Source organism: Anthonomus grandis, chromosome 12 (genome assembly GCF_022605725.1).
Source record: "Anthonomus grandis grandis chromosome 12, icAntGran1.3, whole genome shotgun sequence".
Taxonomy (NCBI): Eukaryota; Metazoa; Arthropoda; class Insecta; order Coleoptera; family Curculionidae; genus Anthonomus; species Anthonomus grandis.
Window position 1 is genome coordinate 29,557,617 of NC_065557.1, and position 27,926 is coordinate 29,585,542.

At 28.2% G+C, this 27,926-nt stretch overlaps 2 protein-coding genes across 3 annotated transcripts in view; one reads left to right on the plus strand and one right to left on the minus strand.

The window, feature by feature from the left end:
- Positions 1 to 561: 561 nt before the first annotated feature.
- LOC126742624 (uncharacterized) lies at positions 562 to 24,306 on the minus strand. Of its 2 annotated transcripts, none has more exons than XM_050449358.1 (3): positions 24,285 to 24,306; positions 5,485 to 5,728; positions 562 to 1,291 (listed from the first exon to the last, which is right to left on the minus strand). In XM_050449358.1, exons 1-3 carry the CDS (start codon positions 24,289 to 24,291, stop codon positions 748 to 750), a joined length of 795 nt encoding a protein of 264 aa, XP_050305315.1. In that variant the 5' UTR covers positions 24,292 to 24,306; the 3' UTR covers positions 562 to 747. The 2 variants fall into 2 exon arrangements, with proteins under 2 accessions (XP_050305315.1, XP_050305314.1); XM_050449357.1 differs by lacking the exon at positions 24,285 to 24,306 and adding an exon at positions 13,684 to 13,884.
- A 152-nt stretch (positions 24,307 to 24,458) lies between these two features.
- Positions 24,459 to 27,926, plus strand: part of LOC126742619 (transferrin) — a 31,165-nt gene continuing 27,697 nt past the window's right edge. Inside the window, exon 1 of the mRNA XM_050449347.1 lies at positions 24,459 to 24,655. Coding sequence (XP_050305304.1) covers positions 24,580 to 24,655 — 76 coding nt within the window. The 5' untranslated portion in view covers positions 24,459 to 24,579. The remainder of the gene's footprint in view (positions 24,656 to 27,926) is intronic.

Genomic DNA, 27,926 nt, shown 5'->3' on the forward strand with positions numbered 1-27,926 from the left:
GAAAGAAATAAATCTGTACAAACTGTCCTATCTAAAAAAAGGAAGTATAGTAGTAATAATGTAGCAAAATTGAAAGAAAAAGTAAGAAACTAAATTTTTAGTAACGGACAGTTTTATGCTGGTCTTTGATATTGCTCATTTGCTGTTTTAACTTTTTGACTTTTAATTTTAGTAAAAGTTATAATAACATAAGAAAATAGTTTTTATGGTAAAAACCCGTAAGCCGATAAATCTACTATGATAGTTACCGAGTAAAACTTCATACGAACTCCAAAACGTCGAAATCATTTTGATAGCCTTTTTTGAATGGCTTTGTCTTGAAGTAGTCTAAAAAGGTGTTATGCATTTTCAAAACAAAAATAAATAAAATGAGTCAATTTATGAACTAGATTTATAAACCATAAATAAACTATATTATAATAAAATTTATTTTAATCTTTCGACGTTATTATAGAGAACAAGTTTATTAAATTAATAAATTAAAACAAACACCCAATAAAAATATTGACAAGGTATCATATTATGGAATCTATGGTATCTTATTAAACTGAATAAAACGAATTTCAAATTATTTAACTTATATTACGTTTACTAGATAATTTCTTAAACTTTAAAAGATATATTCATAAATTAATAAAGATGTAAATATAATAAACCAACGTATTAAAGAATTTCTTAACAAACAGTAAAGTTTTTTTTATTTTATTAAACTAATAAGTCAAACTAGTTTTACTACAGACCAAATTATTAGTTTTTTGACATGATTTCCGCAAACTTAGATTTTATTTGAGAAACGGACTCTTTTTGCTTTGTTTTAGTTTTTTCAATTGCCGTAGAAACTTTTTTCTCGGATCTATTAGTATCTTTTACATCTGGATTACTTCTTTCAGTTTTATGGTTATCTGTTGCCTTGGTTGTAGTAGATATCGTCGGATTTGCTTTAGATGATTCTGTGCTTGTAACTAAAGTCTCCTTGGGCTGTGCAGATGATTCTATGCGGGGTTTGGAAACTGACTTTGATATTAGTGACTTGGGCAAACTGATTCTTCCTACTTTATCATCATTATTGTTAATTCTGTTTCTTAATCTAATAGTTGGTTCAGTACTTTTAACCTTTATGCTAGCATCTTCAATTCGTTTTTTAATTTCCTCTTGTAGTTGTTTATACTTCGCCACAAGATTTATTTTTTCTTCTTTATTTAGGTCTGATCTAAGCTTTAGTTGAGGAGTCGGTGCAGAAAGTCTTGCTTTTGCCATCATATCCTGGAAGCGGGTTTGGATTTTTTGAAATCTAAAACAAAAATATGAATTCTCTGAAAATATCAATTTGTTTTTTATAAAAATAAAAATATTAGAATAGGCTGATACTAATCTTTTGAATCCTGTAAATTGAAAACCTAAAGAATTACAGAAGTTTTCTTTGGCTATTCGGTTGATTTCATACTATATGCACCAATGTACTAGTAGTTATTCTATCAAGAAATTTAATTTATTAAACACAATATATTGGTGATTTGTGTTACTACTTAAACTGTTTTTTTATATTTGCTTAAATAAGCAGATTTTTTAATATAGAAGATTTAATCTCCAATCCTTTTAAATATATCAAACTTCTTAAAAACAGGATTTCTTACTAAAATTATTAACAGAAGAATTTACGCTGAGAGGTTATAATGCGATATAATGAGAAAAAACAGTCTAAATTACATTATAAGGAATTAAAAAGGCATTTCTAGCTATAGATACCTATGACGTAGTAATTCTTATTACATTACTAGATTACCAAAAACAAAATAAGAAAAGCGTTACTAAATCCAATAAAATAAAAAGAGCACTGCTATTTATAAAAGGTTGTGGCGTTCGGATAAGTATAAACAATAAAAAACTACAAGATGTTACAAAGTTTTGTGCACATATTTTCAAAGCGTATTATTTGAGTCAAAATAAGACTTTTTTTCTTGCTAACTAGATGGTGTTTTAGTTGTTCAAAACTGTTATCGAAAACCTAAGATATGAGCCATCGCAAGGATAAGCCCTCTTATATCTAAATTTCCTCCATTTTTGGGATGGAAAATATCAAAAGGCATCAAAAAAACCCAAAAAAAAAACGCCTTGCAAATTTTCAAAAGATTCTACGTACAACTGTAGTCAGTGTTCCAAATAATCGATTTTCTTTAAGCAATTTGCGCGGGCTGTAGCTCTAGGGGAAGCATTTTAGGACATATGTTTATAGAAAAAAAGTCTTATTTTGACTTCAATAATACGTTCTTAAAATATAGACACCGATTTTTGTAACACCCTGTATAATAGTTCTATTTATAAACTAAAACTTTTTCACCAAATCAACTTCTCAAGGCAACATGTCCAATATTCTCGAAAATTTAAATGCATTGATGTTACCCTTAGGGAAGCTAACTTGAACGTATTCCTCAAATTCGTGCAATGAGACTTTTAGCAGATGGTAAAAATCTAGACCTTATACACTTTTTCTACACGCATACAACCATTTGTATGCTACTATAGTAAGACCGAAAGAAACCTGCCCTTTAACAATCTAGTTCTCAAAATTATTACATGTAAGGGAGTAGAAATATATGGTTCAATATATGGTGCATCATTTGGTTAACACGTAGCAGTAATTCTAAAATGAAATACATGCAATAAAGATACAAGATATTTAACGATCTGACAGATATCCGAGCTTCCATTAGTATGAAGTAGCTAAAAGCCCTTTTCAATAAAAACAAAGTGATTTGGGTGGATGCTATGGTCTACTGGTGTAACCGACTCTGTATTAAGAGTAAAATCCCAAAAATAATGAATAAACCTTAAATCTGTATATGACATGATGTAAAAATTCTGGAGGTAGCTGTTATAATATGTTTTTCAGCAATTTATAAAGTATCACTCTGCCCGGACAATTTCACTCTAAAAAAACAGCTACATATGAGATGTACTAAGATATATCAATGTGGAGACTGTATAAATAGCACGAATCAAGTGGGTAATTTCTACATTTTCTCTTATAAATTTAGTACAGGATCAACGGCAACTGAAAGAAGAATGTTCAGAGGAAAGACCCGCAAGACAAATAAATAGAAAAAATAGTAACACGTATGATTAAAAATTATTACAGCTACTTGTGTACTCTTTCCAACTTATGTAATGTCGACTTAAGGTGTTAATCAAGTATGTAGTTAAACATCAACTAAAGATATCTTGATTAAATTATAAGGGTTTTTTATTTATAACTTTTACACTGCTTAAAATATTTTTATGTAATTTGTGGCCTAGCTTTTAAGCATTAAGTAGTTCTTTTTCCATATATTTTTTTAAAAATTCTATTAGTGGTCATATTGCATTGATACTGAATATTTTAAGACAAAATAAAGAATTACACGCTACTTTTTCAAATCAATATTTAATTTGGAGCTAATCAGTCTCTTGATTTTTTACGCACGAGGCACTGTTTTAAAGTAAAAATATAAAACATATTTTCATGCATGAAGAAATCAGCTAAATATAAGATAATAATCAAGAGTAAGATCAGACAAATTCAATACACACATAACTTCTATTTTTAGGGTAATTAAAAATTTTAAATGACAGTTTTGGTTTCCAATTTCTTCTTTCAATACACTATTAAGCATAATCATCAAAATTGTAATTTTCTTAATGTGTAAAGCAAAGTGTGCCATGAAGAAAAAAGCTATTGTCAGCTTCGAATATTATTAATATTTGAAGGTTGTCCGTAATTTGTGGCAGTAACAAGTCGGCGCATGATGATTAGACTTAATTTTTATTAGTTTATCTTTGACAAGTAAAATCATTTTTATTCTACGAGTCACGAACAAGCCGATATTTATTTCTGTTATAAAGTAGCAAAAGAAAACTTGACGGAGGCAATTTAGGGGTAAAGATGAAGATTCTGGAACGACGTTATCCGCATTCCTCACTATATGTCAATATGCACAAAAGATTTATACCTAATGGACTTAGTACTAGATCTGATAAACAAAAAAATAGGGTAAATATTTAGCAAGAAAAAAATTATAACAGGATTCTCTTTAGCTCTCACACTTTATCCTTGCAAGTCAAAAATTCTTGGAGTTTTAAAAAATTACCATCGAGATACTTACTATTTGCAACTCGTCCAAGGTTTAAGAGAAGGTAATTTTGCGAAGGTTATTTTTTTATCATTCGATTATTTATTCAATTGATTAGAATTGAGAGTTTTTATATATTATATTATGGTCGGGGTTTATTAAACCTTCATAACCAGCATATAAAAATCCACATGCCATTAGGCCAAGAAATTTTCAATGCAAGTAGAATTTAGTGTTTGGCTTCAAATTTATAATAATTATCTATTTGCATCCTATTTTTTAACAGAACAAATTAATGGGAAAACATTTTTATAATTTCTAATAATAGAGCATGCCAATAAAGTAAGAAAATATTCCACTAAAATCAAGATTAGCGGATTGATTTTAACTGGATGGTTTTCACATTCATATAAATATTAGAAACTGGTTGGATAACAATTTTTTGGGAAACGATCGTACGCAATAAGCCAGTTAGTTGGACTCCACGAAGCCCAGATCTTACCCTTTTAGAAGAACTTTATGGCCTTATTTAAAATGCTTCCGAGGAATTAGGAAATTGCTGCTATTGGATCTATTAGACATCGATGTGAATTATTTGATCAGCAAAATGGTTCATACTTTCAACTTTTTCTTTAGATTCGTATTTGATTATGGCTTTTTTTTAAGTGCACATTTCGTTCTATACTATTCTATTATATTTTAGCGGTTTCTTCAAGCTTGAGAATTTGTTTTATTTGTTTACTCGAAAATGGTGCTTGGTACGTAAAAAAGTAAAAGAACCAAATTTACTTTAAATTAAATGAGAATTTTAAAACTAATTTTTTTTTTGTAAAAAGCATGTTTTTTGTTTAAAAATATTTAGTCTCGATGCAATACGAATGCCACTGATGGAGCTTATAAAAATATGTATAAAGTGCTCCTAGATATTCCATGTCTCAAATTTCATAGAAATATTTCAAGCAGTGTAAAAGTTATAAGTAAGAAACTTTTTTTGTCATAATAATAAACAGCGGGTATCTCATAGAGAAAGCATCTCTCGGCAAATGTTTATATCACTAACTAGAGTTTATTTTTAACGTTAGTGTGGGAATAAAGAGGGTTTCAAATTTTCATATGAATATTTTGTCTTGAAATTAGCTAAAGATACGTTGGCTAATGTTTATCTACATACATTTTACTAACATACTTTATTCACACTATACACTATAAACGGTAATTCGAAAATGCTATCATTTTATTTTGATTTCATTTCATTTTATTATTTTAAAATGTACGAGTTTTTACAGAGGTTAATAAATAGTCATTTTATAATTTGCGTTAAAACTTGTAATTGAACTTTAGTAAATTGCAACTAATCTATTTTATCATAATAACTTACGCTTGTGATTGAGGAGTTGATTGTTTAATAGGTTTAAACAACGGCTTAATAGGAACTTTCTTCTTCTGCAAGGTGTTTCGAAGATCATCTTTCTTTAGTAAATCTAGCAATGATTCCTTTCTGTCCGTTTTGAACTTCTGAGATATTATATCTTCAAGAGTGGCTCGTTTAACTATATTCGATGTCAGCGCGTCCAACTTATCCCTATTTAGAATGTCAACTTGACTAGTCTTCTTTGAGTAGGCTGAAAATAATGCCAATTCTAAATTCTATATGTCCCAAAAACCCTAATTGTGAATTTTTATGGAAGATTCAAATTAAAACTTGTCTATTTTAGAATTTCCGATCTCTGCTATTTCTGAAAAGTTGGCACAAGGATTAAAGTATCTGGATTAATAAGAGAAAGACTGAAAATGTCCGAACTTTATTGCTGTTATTAATACAGATTTCGATGCCAAACCAAGATAACTATAATGAAGACTTAGCAAGTCTTTATTATAGTTAAAGATTATTTATTTTCTGAGATATATTACTTAAGAAAGATGTAAACTAAGCGAAACAAACGATGTAATAAAACCTATTATATATTAGTTGTGTGATGTAGTTTAAACATTTTTTTCGGATGATTGATAAATAACCTGAATCCTAGCAAAATACTTTTAAGTATATAGGGTGCCTCCGATTAAGTCGGCACTATTAGTATGAGGCTGTTTATAAATAAGATACAGGATCGGGTAAATTAGTAAACTATAGTAGGATTTATACTGCCGATTGAAATGAGGAAACATAAAAAAAATTAACATCGCATTTTCAGAAAATGTAAAAAGAATACTTTTGTTAAATGGAATCCAATTTAAAATATATTTAAAATTAAATAATTTCTAAACAAATTTTTACAGTTATAGCCTAAACCAAAAAATAACAAATAAATTATAGCGATATTTATAATATTGCCAAACTTAGGTAAGTTGGCTTTAAACATTTTGAGAACAAAAATGTTTGTAAAATCTAAATTAGTAAAATGCCTTTTTGCGTCTTGAAAAATGTGATATGTTGGTACTTTGTATATCGAACAAAAAATTATGAGAGAGCGCTAGAATGGTACTATCAGAGATTCCACATTCGTAACTTATCAAACTGAAGACACTATTTAATCCTCTGCAGAAAGTTGAGAAGTAACGAAAACCTGTTTAAAAGAACTAGAAGAAAGGACCAATTTATATAACCGAGGATGTTGAAATTTCTGTTTTGGCATATTTTAAAGCTCATATGGAAAACTCAATCGGAGATTTGGCAAGAGCCAGAGAGAGAAAAAAGACGCAAAAAAACAAGTAATACATGTCAACAACTAGTTGCGTAATGCATATGAATCAAATTATAATCATTTATGCTGTACAGTTTGGGCCGACGAAGCAACTTTTTCAAATAAAAGCCGTAAAAATGTAGATGTTTAACCGTAAGAATGTACACTATTAATCTCAAGAAAATCTTTTCCCTACTGATCCCAGAAACTCTGAAAGTCAATTTGACTAGCACTTTGACTCGAAGGAGATATGTTGATTTCATAATATCTGGAGCGCTGGAGAATTATTTAGATGTTAACTTGGACAGACGGTAATAAATCTATTTCCAACACGATGCAGCACCTTCTTATAAACTAAATGATGAATATTACTTAGTAGACTGTTTAAGGATAAATGGATTGCAACACGACATAATTCCAGCTAATAAAAGTCGAGAGCTTTTATTTTTGGGGTTACATAAAAAATTATAAGTGTATAAAAATACAGAACCGTTGTTGAAGTTACACACATATATTAGGCAAATAATTGGAAATAGATGGACTACTAGTTTATTGGTTTAACAAACACCTAATCCTCAATATTAACAAAGGTACCAATAGTCCCGACTTAATCGGAGGCACCCTATATAATAATTTCATCACCTAATATAAAATTTTCATTCATTCATGCCTAGCAAAAGTTACTAGCGAAATGGTAAATGTTAGGATTAGCCATAAAAAAAGTAAATATGAAAGTAGTTAGACACATAAGTTAGAACTTTTAGAAAGCCTCCCGAATATTTGGAAATGGGATTTAAATTTTTTATTTTATTAGATAAAAGATTTATAACTCTTATCCTCACTTAGATAGGAAACGTAGTTTCAGTAACCAAAGAACAAAACCCCTTCACTATACCAAATGATAATAAAAAGCTATAAATAGGGTAAGTAGTTGTCAACTATTAAAAAAAGTCTAAAAATTTAGTTCTTATACAGGGTGTTACAAAATTCGCTGCAAATATTTTAACAGCATATTGTTGAAATAAAAATAATTTTTTTTTCTATTAACATGTGTATTAAAATGCACCTCCTTACATTACGAGGAATTACAGCCCTCTAACAGTAAATTGCTTGGAGAAAATCGACTATTTGGAACACTGACTATAGTTTTGCTTCAAATCTGTTGAAAAGTTGCTAGGTCCCGTTTTTCTGGGCGATCTTAACATTTTCCGTCACGAAAATTGGGCTTATGCAATTTTTCGGCAAGTATTTAGGGGGGCTTACCTTTATGATAGCCCATATCTATCTGTTTACGATAAAAAATTTGAAAATCTAGAATACCATAAAAGATCTAAAATTATCGTCTCTTATATTTTTTCGATACAATTAATTTAATAAAAAAAAAAATCAGTCACGGCTTATTTTGTTTTTTCTAATTTGATAGTTAATCGAGTTTAATAATGCTTCCATTTCATTTACTTGCGATTTTATCGAAAACGATTAACTGTATCGGAAAAATGCAATAGATACTTAAGATACAAACTTAAGATTTTTTTATAGCTAACTAGATTGTCTTGCTAGATTTTTAAATTTCTTATCGGAAATATAAAATAGGAGTCATCAAAAGCATAAGCCCTTCTGAATCCCCCTGAAAATTCTCTGAAAATTGGGTTTACACCATTTTTGGGACGGAAAATGAAAAAAAACACCCAAAAAACGGGGATTTGCAAATTTTCAGCATATTTGACAGGTAACTGAAGTCGCGGATTACAAATAATCGATTTTTACGTGATATTTACTTTATAATTACATAAATTTTTTGGGTATAATACATTTTTTCAAAAGACTAAATATTCAGTATTTTAGATTTTTTCAAATCTCAGACTTTTTTTTAAATTATTTTTAACTACATAGTCAGCATTTAGTTCGAGACTTATGTTTTAAAATGTGCCTGATTTAGTTATATTTTTTCTGAGAATTTTTTTTTTTAATTAAGTTATATATTTGTATAATTCGATGAAAAAACACAATAAATATATTAAAGTTTGTTATTGGCTTATTATTTTTTAGATATGAGCATTTCGATCTAAAAGTAGCACGCAAATCAGGCTATCTATTGGAAAATTTGTAAGCTGAAAGTCAAATAAGGCCGCTAACTGTGCCACCTTAATCCATAGAAAAATTTTTGGCTGGCAAATTATACCGCACCGTTTGTCCAGCGGCGTCAATCCATGTCTCTTGCTATCATTCTTGCCAAATACTATTGCAAAAAACAAAATGTGGATAAAAAAACATTCGTATCTGTGTTGCCACTGTGCATTATTTTTAAAAATGTACCATATTTATGGTAGTGAAGCTATAAATTATATATATAAAGCTACATTTTCCTTATTAAATCTATCCTACTTTACCTTGACTACAGATATCTACGTTTTTTAAAAAAATAGCTGTTTCAATAATAAATCAAAGGTGTTTTTTAGTGATAACTAATATATTGCCTCTGTTGATTCAGATTCAAAAATATTGGTTGTCTAATACATGATATGAAGTGCCATATTCCTTAAAAATTTAAATGCAGAACAAGTCACTCTAATGTAACAACTTTTTAAACTGTTTTAATTCTATGTAAGTCGATAACAAGGGCGTAGTACTTTAGAAAAATCGTTTTTTAGAAGTAGCCTAATTGTAAATATATTAACTATCAGGTTATATACATTTGATGACAATAAAATAATACTGTATCCGTTGCTAGAGTAGAAAAGCAAAACGATATCGACGAGAGATTAAGTCTGTTTTTGCCAACTTTATTCAGAGATATTCTTTAAAATTATTTGGTTTTTATTTAAACTAAATAAAAATAATAATTTTGACAGCTCACGCTTATGCGCGACGATAAGTATTTAGTATATAGATACTTAACTCAAAATGAAAAATTCCCCCGGATATGGTTGGAAAAAAATATACATCACTTTTAAATATCCGCTTAAACAAAGAAATACGAAAAAAACGTATCTACAGAGTGTCCAGTTTAAAAAGATGTACATACATGGGGATATTAGAAACAGCATGAAGCAAATAGGGAAAAAGCGACCCAATCAAGCGCATATAAATATTCTGTAATATACTTCTTTGAACTCGGAATAGCAACGCATACTGGGAAAAAAAAGTGCATTTTTTTAAGTTCTATTGTATATCTCGTTACAGACAAAAATAAAATTTTCAAGATGGTAGAAGGAAGTGGGCATGAATTTGAAAATAAAGTAAAAATAATCTAGACTCACTTTATTGAATGAAGCCGAAGTAAACTTTTTTTTATGAGCGTCATATTATGTACATATTAATTTTTGCATTTTTAAATTTTCCTTTAGAAATACTTTTCAAACATAAAAACATAATATTTTTCGTCAATTACCTCATAGTGATGTTTATTATTTGTTTTAGTTAATTAATTAACTATCAAGGGAGAATTTATAGTTAGTGTCAAATGTCTGTAATTGTTTGTGACTTTCAAAATAAATAACTTTAATTTAAAGTTTTATTTTCTATAATCAAAATCAAGCGGAGACTGCAGAAATGTATTTGAATCAATATTCAGAAAGCCGACAATCTTATAGAGCTAGCTATATTTAGATGGTTAAAAGACAGCCTTGTAGCTTACGGGAATTTTGCTAAAGTAAAGAAAAAGAAACTTCTGGACGAAAATTTAAAAAAATAAATACAAAGTAATACAAGCGACACTTCATGCGTCTTTACGCCAAATTAAGCTACAACAGGTATTACGTAATCAATGGTAAATAGTGTTTTAACGCGTCATAAATATCACCTCTATTGTGAACAGTCCTTCCAAGGACTTCAGAATAGTGATGCGATTAAAGGAATGTTTTTTTAAAGGTTTATTGAAAAAAATAAGGAGATGTCAAACTTTTTATTAAAAGTCCTTTGGTTCGACGAGAGCCAATTTTGTTGAGTTTATTGATCAGATGATAATCCGCGGCTAGTTCGTCAAGAAAGGCACCAAAATAGAATATATTCTATATTTAAATTTAATGTCTGGTTAAGTATTGTGGGTACCCACGTGATTGGGCCTTATTGAGAACTTAGAATACTAGTGATACTTGAACCTCTTAGAAACCAACCGACGGGAAGCCTTTATCACAGATGTATCTGTGCCTTTATGGAACTTCCAATATCTACCAGAAAACAATCCGAGACAGGCTGTTTACAGAATTACTCGAGATATGATTATAAAATCCCGTGAAGCAATAATAAGACAATGTGTGTTGTGCATGTGAGAAAACGATGAGGTGGCTTATTTAAACACTTACTTCAATGCTAAAATGTTACTTGTTCGTTTGCAGTTTCCGTTGTATGATAAATAATAATTAATATAAATATTAAAGTCTACTACTATTAATTTTGGTAATTTCAATGAATAATTTTATATGGTATTACGTAACTAGTGCAGGAAAGAAATAAACATGTCATACATATACAGTCCCGCTTTTAGTTGTTTTCTCCTCCGTCTTCTATATATTTTGAATGTGTTTATATAAAAATTTGAAATTTGGCATACATCATTAATAAACTAAATACCACTTTTTGGTCTCTAGCTTATTTTGCAAGACTTAGAAAAATAAAATTGAATAAAAAAAGGGGTCATGCGCTACATCATTTGAAAGCTCCCACTGAGTGCTTTATGTTTCTTGAATATCAAGTTATTACTTTTACCCATAGCAAAATGGCAGCCTGTCAAAATCTTATTTTTTGCATTTTTATTTATCTTTATCTTACTATCTAACAACTGTTTATGTAATTTGTTGGTAGAGTTTTTTGTTTTTTGACATTGCCAAAAGCTACAAATTTGAAGAGCATTTTTAAAGGGGAATTGAAAGTTTAATTTGGCCTTATTTTACATAGCAAACCTAGATTATTTTTAAGCTTATTTTTAAATTTCAGCGAGAATTTTTCTTCTTACCGGCACCCTAAGAGTTTCGTTATTAACATTATTTTTTTTTTATTAAACAAGACATAAAAGATTTTATAAAAAGCACTTTTTTCTTTATATTTCTTGTATATCCATTGGTGTTTAGAGTTCAAGAAGTAGACGGCAGATTATTTATAGGTACTTGATTACACAACTTTCTTAAGGATTTTTAATATCTCCATGTACAGGGTGTCCCAAATTCGAGGGTGACCATCGAATCGAGGGGGATCTCGGAAAACTCAATGGGATTTGTTAACAAGTTTATCTGGGAAATTATCATCAACTCTGTTTTATATATATAAACCAAAGTTATGAAATACTCTGTATTTAATTGATACATTTTCATTGAATTAGTTTTAAAAAAAAACTATATCAAATACAGAGTATTTTATAGCTTCAGTTTATATAAAATCAATTTATTTGGAAATCCCATATCTTTCTCTCTTGCACTCATGGAGTTTTTATGGGAAGTACTAGAAGGAGTAATCGGACATGCAATGGCCATACCTAATTTTAAAGGCAATTAAAAATACTTTTTAAAAATGAGAACATCAAATATGGCGCCCATAAGAAAAAATAAAGTTGATGATGATCGAAAAAAAAACGAAACGTCGGATTATTTTTTTTTTGTGTCATGTTGTAGGACATAAAAAGTGGCAATGAAAAACTGTTTTTAGTTTTCCGATGTCTCTTTAAATAAAGTCGGTAGAAGGTAAGAACAATTTTACCAATTTTCGATTTTTTTCGGACAACTTTGAAAGTATGCGGAGTTTAAACATTTTTTAAACGTCATTTTATTAAACTTCAATTTGCGCAACTTTGCCTTCAATTAACCGACCCTGTAACTCTTACGGTTTCCGAGATTCCAATGGTCACCCTCGAATTTGGGACTCACTACATCATTTTAAAGTGCACGCCCTGTATGTTGTAATCCCTGTTGTAATATATTTACATAAGGTGAACTCTAAAAAGCTTAGCAGTATCTTTTTTAAATCATTCTGTATATGGTGGGTGTACAATAGAAAAAAGATTAGAGAACAAAGTATGATGATTTGCATGTTTTATAACTGTTTGAAATAATTCCGGCACAGAACTGTAAACATTTAAAGTGTTATCTATATGTTCTAAGATAAGTTTAGCCGCTTTCTGAAATATTCCGTATATTACCGGTATTATTTAAAAAAAAATTTTTTTTTCCTGAAGACAGAGCAACATCCTAGCCCAAGATGAAAACTAATTAAAAAGTATATTATCAATTAGGAAAATGTAGTTTTGAAGTAATGACCAACCCCTTTTTAAATATTCTTATCTATAAGAATGATTATGCCCCTAAGCGATACTCTTATTAACATAAGAGTAAATGAAACCTTAAATATTTGGAAACATAAAAAGTTGACTAGTAATATTGAAAAAAATTAATCCGAATATTTTATATAACTAGAGATATGAAATATATTTTTATTCATTAAAGTCATGTAAAAGTATACCGAAAAGTTTATATTATTGGGAAATTTTAGTATGAAATGAATTTAAAGATCCCTAAAAGTAATACATATTTAAATCTTAGATCTATGAAATATCTTAGTGTCTGAATACAAGTAGCAGAGTAATAGGTAATTTAAACAAAATACTTTTTATTTTAAGATGTAGAGCTATATAACTGATAATTTTGAAATATGTTAATATTATTTTAATTTGTTTAAATGAAAATTTACTTATTGGTATATTTTAGTGTTTTCTGTTATTTTTATTTTAATTTTTCTTTAAAGAACAAATGACGAAATTTTAAGGTGACAAGTTTGAGTTATTGAAATTTAGAATTTATAATTAATAAACTTATGTTATAACACATTAAAAAGCTATTTGAATTCCGTGAGTTATTTAAAAAATATATATTTATTTATTTAAAAACTATATAAAAATATTAACTTACCATTTATATTTACAATAAACACTAACCAAACAAAAAATACCATAAAATATTTCATTTTTTTTATTGTTTTAATAAAATTTAAGTAACGAAATGTTATAAAATAATAACGAAATTATTAAACCGCATTCAATTTAAACCTATCAATATTCCATCTAACAAATTATTAATAACTACCACCTTTAATGAATGATACGTATACGTTTTTAGACTATTGTTTGTGTTATTTCATAATGAAATTTAAAATAATTATATGTATTGGCATGCCCTAGAAAATCAGCTTTTATAAATGCTTGCAAATCAAAATGTTGGGGTACAGCTAAACATAATACAGTGCAAGAATTAAAAATAGTTTTTTTTTAAGTTTTTGATTTGTAATATAAATGTTCTAAGAAAACGCATAAAAAAAGAGATAAAACCTTCGTGATCAAGTTATTAAATAATTGATACCATTTTGCTGAAGCATATTTAATTTTAAAAGAGCACTCAAGCAAGCCAGTAAACATAATTTGGAATATTTGAACTAGAGGGGTTAAGAAAATAATCTAAATAACTCAAATTGGAGCCTTCAAAATTGATAAATCAATAAAACTATACTGCTAAGGTGAAACTTTATATGAAACCAAACAGACGTAGAACCTCAAAACTAGTGTGTATCTAAACTACAAAAAAGTATCAAAATGGTATAAAAACTATAAAAATAATAAAAGTTTTAAATGTTTATATAATATATAGCATGTCTTACAATTTAAGATGGTATTCATTAGACACTTTTTTTTTAATTTGCTGATGATCTTATGTCTTTTCTTGTGCCTCTGTGATCTTTTTTTATGAAAATAATGTTTTACGATTACGTCAATGTTTGATTGATGAAGGGTCATATCATCAATTTGGAAATTGAGAATTTTCAAAATATGAGAAATTAGTATACTTTTGTGAAGCATTAACTCTATTTTTAATGTAATAGTTGCGCGATTGAAAATATTATATTTGTATAGTTTTAATAGTGCTTCCTTCTAGAGTTATAGCTTCTTTTAACTTCTGTATGTTAGGAATCTATTTCCACTATGATTTACAGCAAAATTCACATACAGAAGAACTATACTAATTAAATACCATATAATCAATATACTTTGATGAGCATCTATTTATGAGATCTCATCTATATTATGAGAATGATCCTACGTAATAGGCATCACACAGGCTTCTGATGTTAAACGACCATAAAATTAAAATCTTTAAAAATTTCACTTATAATACTTTAATCACTTTCTTACAAATATAATACAAGATCGTAACAATTTTTTGTTTTCAAAGAATAATTAAAGAAATTCCTTCTTCATAGCAAATGTTTGTGACTTTTTTTGTAATAGTATAGGTGGATATTTTTGAATTTTAGTTATCTAGGTATTTAGTAATTTTTTTTTCTTTAGGCCAAGATTATAACATGTAAAACTGTGACGAAATCCATAAACTTTTGTTTTGATTTTTTTATTTTTTTTTATTTTGATATAGACATTTGTATGCCTTTGTTGTTTGGAATATTTGTTAATATTTGTGTCAAAAAGAAGGTAAAGAAATTAAGAGATACAATTTTAAAGTTTACCTTAACCTCAGCATTTTCAGCGGCAACTTTCTTGCGAACTTTAAACGATAAAAACTTTTTTTTACAGTTTATATTTAATCTTTAAAATTTCGTTTGTAGAGGGAAATATCTATATGTAATTTAAATTAATGATATTAATAATAATAATCACTTTATTTGTACATTCCCATTCCAAATTGTGAAAATTTAACAAAAAACAAAAGTAAATATTCAAAAAGGCAAAGTTCAGTTTGTCAGATTGTAAATCTGAAAACTTTTTAACTAACCCTAACTTGACCCTAATGCTAAAAATGACTATAGAATATATATTAACAAGTTTTTTAATATAATTAATTCCTTATTGTACAAAAAAAAAGAAAAATTTGTCAAAATTAAAGATTACCATTTATTACACCTTGTCCTAAAATTAACTTGAAATATAGCAAGTATAACTGCAGGAAAATCATTTAGACAGTTTGCAATAATATAACAAGGAAAGAATCGTCCGAGCAGGGAAGTAGAATGCATTGGGATTATTAGCTTACCTTTGAACCTTATGCTTATGTTCTGGATATTCGAAATCGAATTTTATTAGTACGATAATATAAACAATATAGTTTTCAATAAAGGTATAAATCATACGTAGGTATCTTTTCTTACTTAAAGACAACTACACTGATAAGTTAAAAGCCTGCCTGATTTGTTCTTATTTGCGATAATAACAGATATTAAGCGAACACATTTTTGCAGTGTCTATATGCGGTTTGATATAGGGTCCGTTGACCAATTTATGTTTTCTATTTAAAATATTATGATAAAGTAATTTATGAATTAAAATATGCTTTTTGTAGGGACTTATTAACAAAGTGAAGCTCATGATCCATACCAAGACCTAAGTTCTTTGTAACTGTTTTTATTTCCAAATTTAATTGAACTATTAAAATTATCCAGAGAATTTAGTTTATCAGTAGATTTCCGAATAAGCATAGCTAATGATTTTATAGGACTAATTATAAAATTCTGATTTGTTGCTTTGTTAAAAAAGTTGTTTTAACTAAAATCAAGTGCTATCACGGCAGATTACTCTAACTTAACAGCCCAATATGTGCTTCGTATTTTTAAAACTATTTAATTAATTTTATAACTTACGATTTTACGGCAGCATTATCAAATTATACTTAAATATTTTGACAATAAACTAAAGTTTTTTTGTTGAAAAAAAAATCGTAGCAATATGTCACACACCAATGCATATCGTGAATATAATACGGAAGGTAATATTCAAAATTAAACAATTATTAACTCACGTTTAAACCATGTGACAAAAAACAACTATGATTTGTCGCATGTTTGTGAAAAAATATCAATCAGCATGTAACACACATGCAAACGGACGATTGCACATTTTTAAAGAAAGATACTTTATAAGCGGCATCACATGAAGCTTTGCAGTAAATGAGAGAGAAAAATTTCAGAAACAGACCCCTACGTGTTTTTATACGATTTTTATTTCTAAAGGATATTCTGTGTTTTAGCTCTCATTTGTAAATTTAGGATTTTAAACCAGGTATTTAGGACGTACAATAATATAATATAAAAAAATATTTCTACTAAAAAAATTTCTGTCTCTCTTCTAAGCAGTTACACGTTACAACTTCATTAAATAAAAAAAAATGTACATTCTCTTTTGATACCATCGGTCAACAATTACACTGAATATAATTTAATGATACAAATTAATTTTATTATATTTATCTGTAAGCTTTTAATAAACCTCTAATATTGTGAGTTTCTTACATTACTTTAACCAAATCTCAGTAATCAGGCGATGCAGGACTTAAAGTGAGCGCAGTAAGAATTATACTTTAAAACTAAATACAGTATATAGAACTAGCCGAAGAAAAGTGGGCTCGTATTAGAAACTAAAACGATTGTTTAAACTATTATCAATGTAATATAAAAGCTTCCTGCTCATTGTTTGCGTATCACTAAATGTAACCGCGGAGGCCTTGAGCTGTTGTTTTTAATCTCAAAGAATCAGAACGAGACGGTCCAGACCGGGGCGAACTTAAAAACTACCAGCATTGGTATTTAGTTTGGCAGCTATTAAAACTTATGCAGAGAATTTAGTTTTTTAGTAAATTAAGTTTTTGGACCATACAATAATAAAATATAAAATAAGATTTCTACCAAAAAATGTTCTACCTCTCTTTTAAGCAGTTACACGTCACAATTTCATTTAATGAAAAAAATATGTGCATTCTCTTTTGATACCATCGGTCAACAATTACACTAAATATAATTTAATGATACAAACTAATTTCATTTTATTTATCTGCAAGCTTTTAAAAAAACCTTTAATATTGTGAGTTTCATATATTACTTTAACCAAATCTCAATAATCAGGAGATGCGGGATTTAAAGTAAGCGCACTAAGAATGATACTTTAAAACAAACTAAATACAGTATATAAAACTAGCCGAAAAAAAAGGGTTCGTATAAGGAACTAAAACGATTCTTTAAAATATTAATAATTTAATATAAAACCTTCCTGCTCATTGTTTGTGTATTACTAAATGTAACCCCGGAGCCAGCATTGGTATTCAGTTTGGCACTTTCAGAGCTGAAGTAATTTAAAAACAGGTATATTTAAGGTCTTGAAATTAAATGTTTAAAAATAGTTGATTATAGGTTTAATAATAGTCCAGAATTGATAGCGTGACACGTTTGCAAATACCGGGTGATCCAATAAGACTGTTCCTCAGCCGTATCTCGCCAACCGTTTGTCGTATGACTTAGGGTTAAAAAATTTATGGGGTAAATCGGCCATGAAGAATCGCTGGCAAAATATTTTCATGTTCTAAAAATGACGACCAGACGGCGTTACTGCTATTTTAAATTCTAAATTGCCTTTTCTTTAAATTTCACATGATACCTAAAGATTTTTTTTTCTTTTTTAAATCCAGTTAATGTATATTTTTTGTAAAAAGAAAATCAGTTATTTCAAAAATAAAGATATTGGTGGGCGTTCATTTTTTTTTGCAATAACTTGGGCTTGACTGATTTTAACAAATTTAGTATCGTTGCAAAGAGCATTTCTTGAGCAATAATAATCGACTAAAATATAGTTAAGTAAAATCTGTATTGTTGTGACGAATTCATAATGAGTTACTTATTATATTGGGTATTACGTCACTTATAGCAAAAATCAATTTAGAAATTTTTATCTCACACGCTCAACAATTGAAAAGAAGAAGAAAATAGACTTATTCACGTATTTAAAAGAAATATGAACTTAAATCTGTAACGATACCGTTCGATATACTTAATTTCATTTAAGTTCAATAAGTTTTAAATACAATAATTTACTTGAGGTATAATAGATTTTTATATACCTAGGAGCTGAGGTTCAATCTATTAATCTCTGAGCTCGTTTCTTCTTTTCAATATCCTACCTAACTTTGTTATGAATATTACAATAAAAAAACGATAAAAAAAAACAAGAAGACCTACTTTTTTAAAAAATACCTAATTTGAACCAACGTTTCGGTAGTTATATCTATTACCGTTATCAAGGTAATTAAAGTAAAATTAAATTAAATTAAAAATAAAATATACTTATCTTTTAAATTTTCAGCAATGTAGTCTCATCAAAATTTTTTCTTAATTCGAAAATACTTTATATACTTTTTTATATGATTTGACGGTTTATTAATTTATTTTCAGTTTGTCAAACTATTAATAAACTGTCAAATCATATAAAAAAGTATATATTTCTTTTAAATACGTGAATAAGTCTATTTTCTTTTTCTTTTCAATTTTTCAGCGTGTGAGATAAAAATTTCTAAATTGATTTTTGCTATAAGTGACGTAATACCCAATATAATAAGTAAGTCATTCAAATATAGTTAATTTAGTTGAATTCTTCTCCGCCAGAGGGCTAGTTTTGACACTATGACCCAAAATCCTAAAAAACTCAAAAAAATTAGATGGAATGATATGAGTTTTTCTTTATGATAAAGTAGCAAAATAACATCCAAAGAAGCTATTAAAATGAGTTTAGTGTATATTTGAAGGCCAAGGATCGCGCGGTAAATTTCCTAAAACTTTTAAATTTTCTTTAAGTATATTATAGTTAGCTTACTGAATTCTTTATATGATAATAATATGGTCTGTGGCTCTAAGAAGAATGATTTTTTAATAAAACCCATGAAAGAAAAAAGAAAGTAATCTAATGGCGACCCAGATCTATTCAAAATAGCCTCCGTTATTTTGGATGCACATCTACAGACGCTAATAATTTGAAAGAACAGTAATTTCAATTTTAGCTCTTGGGATAATCCAGATAGCATTCCTAATTCTTGCAATTATATTAATTCCTTAATTCTTCCATAGAGAAATAAATCAAGGTAGCTTGAATCGGGAGATCTAGAAATATTCATTTAGTTTTAATATATGCGCAATTATTATAAACAGAATCATTCCAAAAGCCAACATCTAAAAATTCTTATATTGAATATTTATCTTGGAGGCCAAGGGAATAGCCTAGGAATAGGCCGAGTAAATTGTTCGCACAGTGTTTTCTGAATGATTAATAATAGGACAAAATAGCAGTGGGCACTAATAATTTTATTTACTAGTAAAATGGGATTTTATTTAAAAGGCCTTTTGGTAAGGTTATTGATATGAAAGAATACTTTAAGAAAAAACGTCATAAAGAAAACTTTAATTAATTATTTAATTATAATTTAATTAATTATATAATTTAATTATTTAATTATTTAATTATTTAAGATCAGAGGATGCTAGGGTAGGGATTATTTTGTAAGGTTATGTTTTACTAACTTTTTTGCGATTGGTGTGGTTTAATTGAAACTTGGTGTTTGAAGTTTATTTAAGATAAAATTAATGAATTTTGACATAGCCAGATTTTCTTAGGTTATGTTTTAATTAAATGTTAGTAGTTAAGTTAGGTTGTCAATTGTTTTCCTTGCTATCAAGCTGATTTGTTCAAAATTTCTTTTATTTATTTATTATTATAATTATTATATTTATACCCGTCTTCCGTCGACCAACTTTTGAAATCACTTGCCAAACAGTAAAGTTATTTTCTTTTCCAAGACAGTTAGTTAAAGTTCGGAAATGATGGTCGAAAGACACAATTTTCAGCATAAGTTTAAAATGATTAGAAATTTGTAGAAGCAAAAATCTAATAATTTCCTAAAAACGTAAACAGTTGTGATTTTATTAATTTTTTTATTTTAACCGAAGGGTTATTCAGGGTTACATTAAAAAAAATGTTAAGAAATTCAAAATGTTGTAACCACAGTACTAAAAAGATCAACAGGAGGTGTTAATTTTTTTCGGTTTTTCGTGAGTGCCTATAATTGTAAAAGTACTGAAGATAAGAATTTAATAAAAATCTGTTTAATATCTAAAAATGTATAATAATAAATCAATAGTGATTTAGCCTCTAGCATTATTCACCATTATCACCTCTCGGTATATACATACATTAGTAAAACAGTATTTATTATATTGTTAATTAATGATCGTTTATAGGATGGTTTATAATTAAATAGTACGTCATAACATCATAACCATGGCTAACAATAAGGATTTCCCCATGTCTTTAAAACCATATCGGTAAATCCGTAAATCCGAGAAGCGAAGCGGGAGCCGGCGAACTTGTTCTTTTTTCAACTACAGCGAGACGGGCGTCCTTCAAATACGTGACTACTAGACTGGACAGCATGCATGGTTATTTTAGGCATAGACGTAACATGATAATATTTTTGCATTTAATCACAAAGATTTGTAAAATTTATGCCATTATATACTAGCGTAAATATGGGCAACACAAATAAATCGTATTTAGTTTATACGTGATAAAACAAGATTAAATTACATCCTATTGTACTTTGTATTGGTCAAGTAGTACCAGATAAACATAAAATAAATCAACATTCATCTATTGCTGACTCAGTTCTGAATTGAATTCTATAGCTCTAAGCTATGTTTTAACATTTGATCTCAGTAACGAGTTATAGATTTATGCCGGACTTGACTTAAATAAATGTCTTTTTTTTAATTTAATTAAAGCTGTGGATTTTTAAATACAAGAAACATATAATAAATACTGCTAAAGTTTAATTTTTTAATTGACGAGGTTTTGTCAATCAGCTCCTCACCTTCAGTTAACCTTACTTTGATATGTCAAATGGGAATCTCCATCGTGTGGTACATCATTGTAAGTAGCATTAAAATGTCTATTGAACAGTGCCAAAAAAATTAAGTCGGCTGACCTATGTAGTAGTGAGCTAAAATGTCTGATAATAATGAATATTTTATCGATGTCCTATAGCGTGATACATTATTTTAAAGGGCACATAATCTTCCATCCAACGGTGTATAAAAAATTTAAGTTTATAGACTTATAAACAGTAAGGATGCAAAAATGTGTTTTAAAAATAAATAATTTAATCAGTTTACAGAATTAGTTTTATTAAGTGCTTTAAATGTGCTTCGTTATTCGCGAGATCTGAAGTGTTTTTTTAGGAGTTATTAAGAGTGGTTCGTTTTGAAATAAAAGTGGACGAAAACATGTATAATTTTCTGGATCAACCAGATGGAAGCAATGCTAACCTGCCAAGAGTTAAAAGAGTTAGAGGACTTTAAAGTTCATCGAAATAACTTCTTTTTAAGTATTTTTTTGCAGTATTTGAGTTAAAGACTTGAGGTTAATTTATTATAAAACAAATTTTAAATCTCATTTCTTTTTTAATTTTAACTTCCTTTTGTAGCTTTAACGCTCTCTAACATTATTGCACTGCCGGAACGTAAATTGTAGATAACTTAATTATCATATATTTTTAGCTCAAACTTTTTTTCAGAAAAACCATTTGCGGCTTAGTCTAAAAATCAAATTCGGATTTCCTAGAAAAACGGAAAAGGAGAGGGATTGATTGTAAAGTTAATATTTGGTTATCTATTTTATTTGAGAAATGTGTCTCCTTACTCAAATACATAAAACACCTCACTTAAATTGATCTGACATTTTTAAGTGAGGTGAAATAAAAGATAATTACATACTTATCATTATTAATATTTTGTTACCTGTAAAATCTTCTCAGTATAAAATGATATTTTTCCTGAATTTTTGAAAAGAGCTAATGTAAGCTAAACCTCCTAAAACTGTAGCTCTCTCTGAAGCTAAATGAATTGGTATTTTTTAATCTGATAAAATTCTAATTTTGTATCTACGAGATTCTATTTGATACTAAATCGATGCTTATTCTTACTGCTAAAAACATCATCTTTACAACATTACTTTTTATTATATTGTATAATTTTTTCAAATATATATTATAATAAAAGAAATCTGCTTCTAGATCGAAACACTAAAGTAGAATAATGGATAAATAATAAAAATGCTTCTTTATTTTGCTTCCTTACTCTAATTTTTCGAAACCGTATGGAGTTCTTTTAAAACTAATAAGTTTACCTTAATATTTAAGACACATTCCTATAAGTCTTTATTATTTAGTGAATATTACTTTTTTGTTTTGTTTCAAAACATATTATTTTATATCTTCACTTTTAAGAAGTTAAGCTTTTCTTTACTTTTCTGAAAAAAATTTAATAGAATCAAAAATCACGATATTCACGAAAATATAATTATACTATCATATTATTAGATCATAATATTAACCCTTAAAATCGCACCAACCCTACACCAGGAAAAAAAATGACAATAATTTTTAGCAAAAAGTCACAGATTTTGTAAAATAAGTGAAATTTCATGTCTTAATTTTCTAGCCATGAGAAAAAGAAATCTACTTATCAATTTAGATGTTTTGGACTTATGCACCAGACCGTGGAGCTTAAAAACTATTAGAATTTTGCGTGTGCCTGCCAGTTCGTCGTATGTCAGTTTTTCATAATTTATTCGATAATCAAAAATTGGATGCTTAAAAAACGCGTGGAGTTCGTAATCATTTTTGGTGACAAGGGAATGATCAGATTCATCAATTCAGCAATGCTTTCGAATTGCCGTCACCGTATAACTTATGTACTTTACTTGCGAATTTTTTATCAAATCTTAAAAACATTTCCACGATTGAATTTATGATTTCAAAACAATCATGTTTTATTATTTCATAATATTTCTAAAATTATTAATTGTCAAATACATTTTTATTTAGAGTACAAGAATAACAATACACACTTTTAAATAAGGTCAACTACAATAGTAATATAAAATAAGTTGTTACACCGCACAGTGAAAAGAAAAAAGCTTTCAGTCATTTTTGTTCTTATTTAATAGCTTTTTTACAGATACTTTCAAACATTATGTTGATGCTATGTTTAAGTGCTCCCCTTTTCGATACACCTTAGATAGTTTAGGAATTAAGTTTAATTTCTTATAGTTGGTAAGTTATAAGAGAACTTTCTGCACCTTCATATATAGTTCCTGATATTAAAATATCCCTCTTTTCTTTTTTACAGGCTAAGAATTTATTTTTTATGACTACATATTAGTACATATAGGTTCAGGTAAACGCATCTGTACTTTTTAAATTTCTCGGTTATTTTTGTGCTTCTTTTTATTGCAATATATACATATATACTTGGTATACATTGTTGTTTTTTGGGAATTTATACACATTAAATAGGTAAACAAACTAGTTTTAACAAATGAAGTTGTGATTGTAATAATCCAGTTATATTTGAAAATAGTTTAAAATGGTGGTACAACAAAAATCGTGTAATCTACCCTAAGTCTGAGTCTAAAACCTAAATTTTACTTCACCCTAAATCGAACGCAACTATTAGACAATTTAAAATATGCCTAAATTTGAAGGGCGTGGCTTTGATGTAGTAGCACCTTATATTTCTAAATATACTACTACAACCAGCATTCTTTTTAAATTAATATATGACTCGAGGTCTAATTTTATGCATTAAATCCTTATACACATGGGGTAAGATATTTTGTTTCTAAATAAATTCTTCATACCCTGCATACCAAAAGTACATATCTCGTTCTCCGTTTATTAAGTAATAACTACCATGGCGTCAGACATCAAAAATATATAATATGAAGGTTGACCACAAACCAGCCGCCACTGCACTTTCTTGTTAATAAAATACAAAGAAAATAACAAACAACAAATCAACTGAGTGTTTTAGGATCGAGGGAATAAAAATAAAGATAGTATTATCCGGTCTTCAATGGTTTAAACTGTTCAGATAGACGTTACTCGAGCAGAAGCGGCGGTCGTTATTCAAGCGTACATTTTGGCGCCAATGATATGGCTAATTTAAAAGTTTTTGAGCTTTATTGTATGTTAATAGTAGTTTTTATTTCTGGAACTTACGCTGAAAAATGTAAGTACAATATATGTTTAATTATTATAAGGCAATTTTTGGATAATTGTGTGTTTTACACTACTCCTATCTCCGACATAAATATTCATTATATAAAACATATTTTTTTTAATTTTATATCAACATTTATTATCAACAACGTTTATACGACTTTAATTTATTTACTTACCTATTTAACGTAAAAGCAATATTTTCATTTTAAGAACGATCCCTAATGAACTTGTATAGGTATTTAAATAGAAATAGTAATCAATTTACATTCGAATATATTTTAAATTCTATATTTTCTCTTAGAGCATAATATGCTTAAAATATCCCAGTTATTAAAATAATTTTTAGCATGTTCTAGTTATTTATCCTAATAGCACAGATCGTTCAATAAATGTAACACCAATGTTATTCGAAGGGTTGAATATTCCGAACCTTGAGGAATATTCTCAGAATCTTTCTTTAAAAATTTTTATAATTTAAGTAGGTACTGTGATGCAATAATTTTCTACAAAAAACATTTTTAGGTTTTCCAATAAATTCCAGTTAAATTGAACAAAAATAGAAAACCAATTTACGAAGGTTTTTCTATGCGAAAATTAATTTCTTATTAAATCCATGAAATTTAAGCGTAACTAGTTTTAAAAATGGCATAATATTTTATTATAACAATTTTGTAGCTTTCACTTGTATATGAAACTCAGAGCTTTTTAAATTTTTATGATGCTAACGTTTCGGCTTATATAGGGCTTTCTTTAGAGCGCTACAATAATTAAAATGAACTAATAACATATTTAGTCGAAAAAAATTATTGTGTATGATTTTTTATTTTAAAATACAGCAGCTAGAAATTATTATTTTCAAATCACATTTCTTAACAATTACAATTAAAACCATAAAGATATTAGAGAAAGAAAAGAAATAGATTTTTTTCTAAATGCTTTTCTCAAATTATAAAAAAAATTCAATTATAGTCAATAAAGGTTAAAATAACAAAACTTTTAAGGCAATTTGTAGAACTCCTACTACACTTCAAATGACAAAAATAATGACTGCTATTATTTTAATGTTCTTTATATAGAAATAATGTTCTCTATTAGAAAATCAAAAGTTTAATAATGTAAATATAGTTATAAGTAGTAATATCGTAGCAATATATAAAGTCTTATAATTGTCAAATAAATATAAATGTTTTAGATGTTTTAGAATATTAACAAAATTACAAATTTCTTCTGCAAAAACTTGATGAAAAACAATTTAAATATTCAGAATAACTTGCATTTAAATTGACAGAAGCTTTATGCTTTAAAGTTTAGGGTAAAATGACAACCACATTAACAGCGACCACCGTACATACATCAATGCATAATATTTTTCTTGATAGTACTCGAAAATAGTTTTTTGGATTTTTGATCTGAAACTCTTAATAAACTTTATTATTTTAATTAAAGAAATATATGATAATTTTTTATGTCAGGTGCATTGACCCAGATTATATTAATGAGCAACTTCATAAATAAATATTTTTTGTATTCATATTTAGCATAAAAATGCAAATTATTTTAACACATGTAAATTATGTATATTAGGCCTCTCAAGAGATTACTGTAAATAACGAAGCTTATACAAATTGTTCAGTTAAAACATTAATGTGAGATAATAGACTTAATAACTTCTTAAAAAAACACACATTAATTTAGATATACAGGGGGTCGTTTAATTTTATATTTGACACAGTTCTATCAGTTACTTCCTCACCTCCAGCTAACCTCACTTTGATATTTCAAATGGGAACCCCCATCATGTAACACATCATTGCAAGCAGAATTAAAATGTCTATTTAACAGTGCCAAAAACAATTAAATCGATTAACGTATCAGCAAAAAGTAAGCTAATATCTTGTAATAATGACTATTTAATCGACATCATACTTTGGTATGTCAAATAGCTATTCTACAGCGTGATACATCATTTTAAAACGCATACAATTTACCATTCAAAGGTGTGTAAAAAATGTAAATTTATTGATTCATAGATAATTTACTTAGATCACAGAATTTATTTTATTAAGTGCTCAAAATGTGCTCCGTTATTTTCGATATAATAATAAAGTCTGTTTTGAAATTCTTCACGAATATTGGCAAGTGTTTGCCCGCTAATATCTCTACTTTCGCAAGTAATTTAATCTTTTAAATCGTTAATATTTTTAGGTTTGGCTTTATAAACTTTGCTTTTAAATACCGATCAAAGAAAAAAATCTAGTGATGTTAAATCTGGCGCAAACCATTCAATTGCACCACGCCTGCCAATCAACATCCCTGAAAACTATTTATTAAGCCACTCTCGAACTATCAACGCGTAGTGCGGGCGAGCTCCATCTTGTTGGAAAATCAAATTATTTTCGTTTAGTATCCCAACACCATTTTCATCCACTAGATTTGATATGTCAAAGTCAGGTTAGCTGGAGGTAATGGATAGAACTTTGTCAGATATAAAATTTAACGCCCCGTGAAAAGTTGTAATTTCCGACATAATTAAAAAAAATAGAAATATTTGAAAAATGATTAAATTTAAAACATTTGAAACGCTTAGCTTGGTAAACAGGATAATTCCGAGGGCCATGGACCCTTCCACACTTTGTACAGGTGATTTTATATGCCTCGCGGAAATATTCACAAGTCATGTATATGACAAGACACGTAACAGAAGCTTAGTATACATATCTTCTTTCTTTGACGACTACCTAGTGTCCCCTAAAAGAGTTAAGGCTACCACAGACGCTCTACTGCCGCTAAGCAGTAAGCATCTGAACACTCGGAAACTAAGATATTATATACCGAGATCTTAGAATCCAAATGTGTTAATCTAGAAGACAAGTGAGGGCCCTCTATAATTCACAAGACCAACTCGAAGGAACTGCGCGCTCAAAGGGCATCCCTGTCGATTGCTACACAATGGACCACAACCTGGTAATACCTTGCTAAACAGCGACAAACTCTGGTATACCATAAAACTCTAGCCATGGACTTATACAATAACAACATAAAATATTACTCACATGACGACATGATTTACCTGTGCACAAAACAATCACAACCATTCCAATATCTACCTAGTCGACAAACACCACCACATCTGGGAAACTATAACCACTCTATTATACATGGCTCTTTAGAGGCCGAAGTGCTAGCACTCCTTGCCTCTTTTACTTTTTTGGGTATTTCTCAATCTCTGCTTATATTATTATTAATGTTTAGGGTATAGATGGAATTAAGGATGTAAG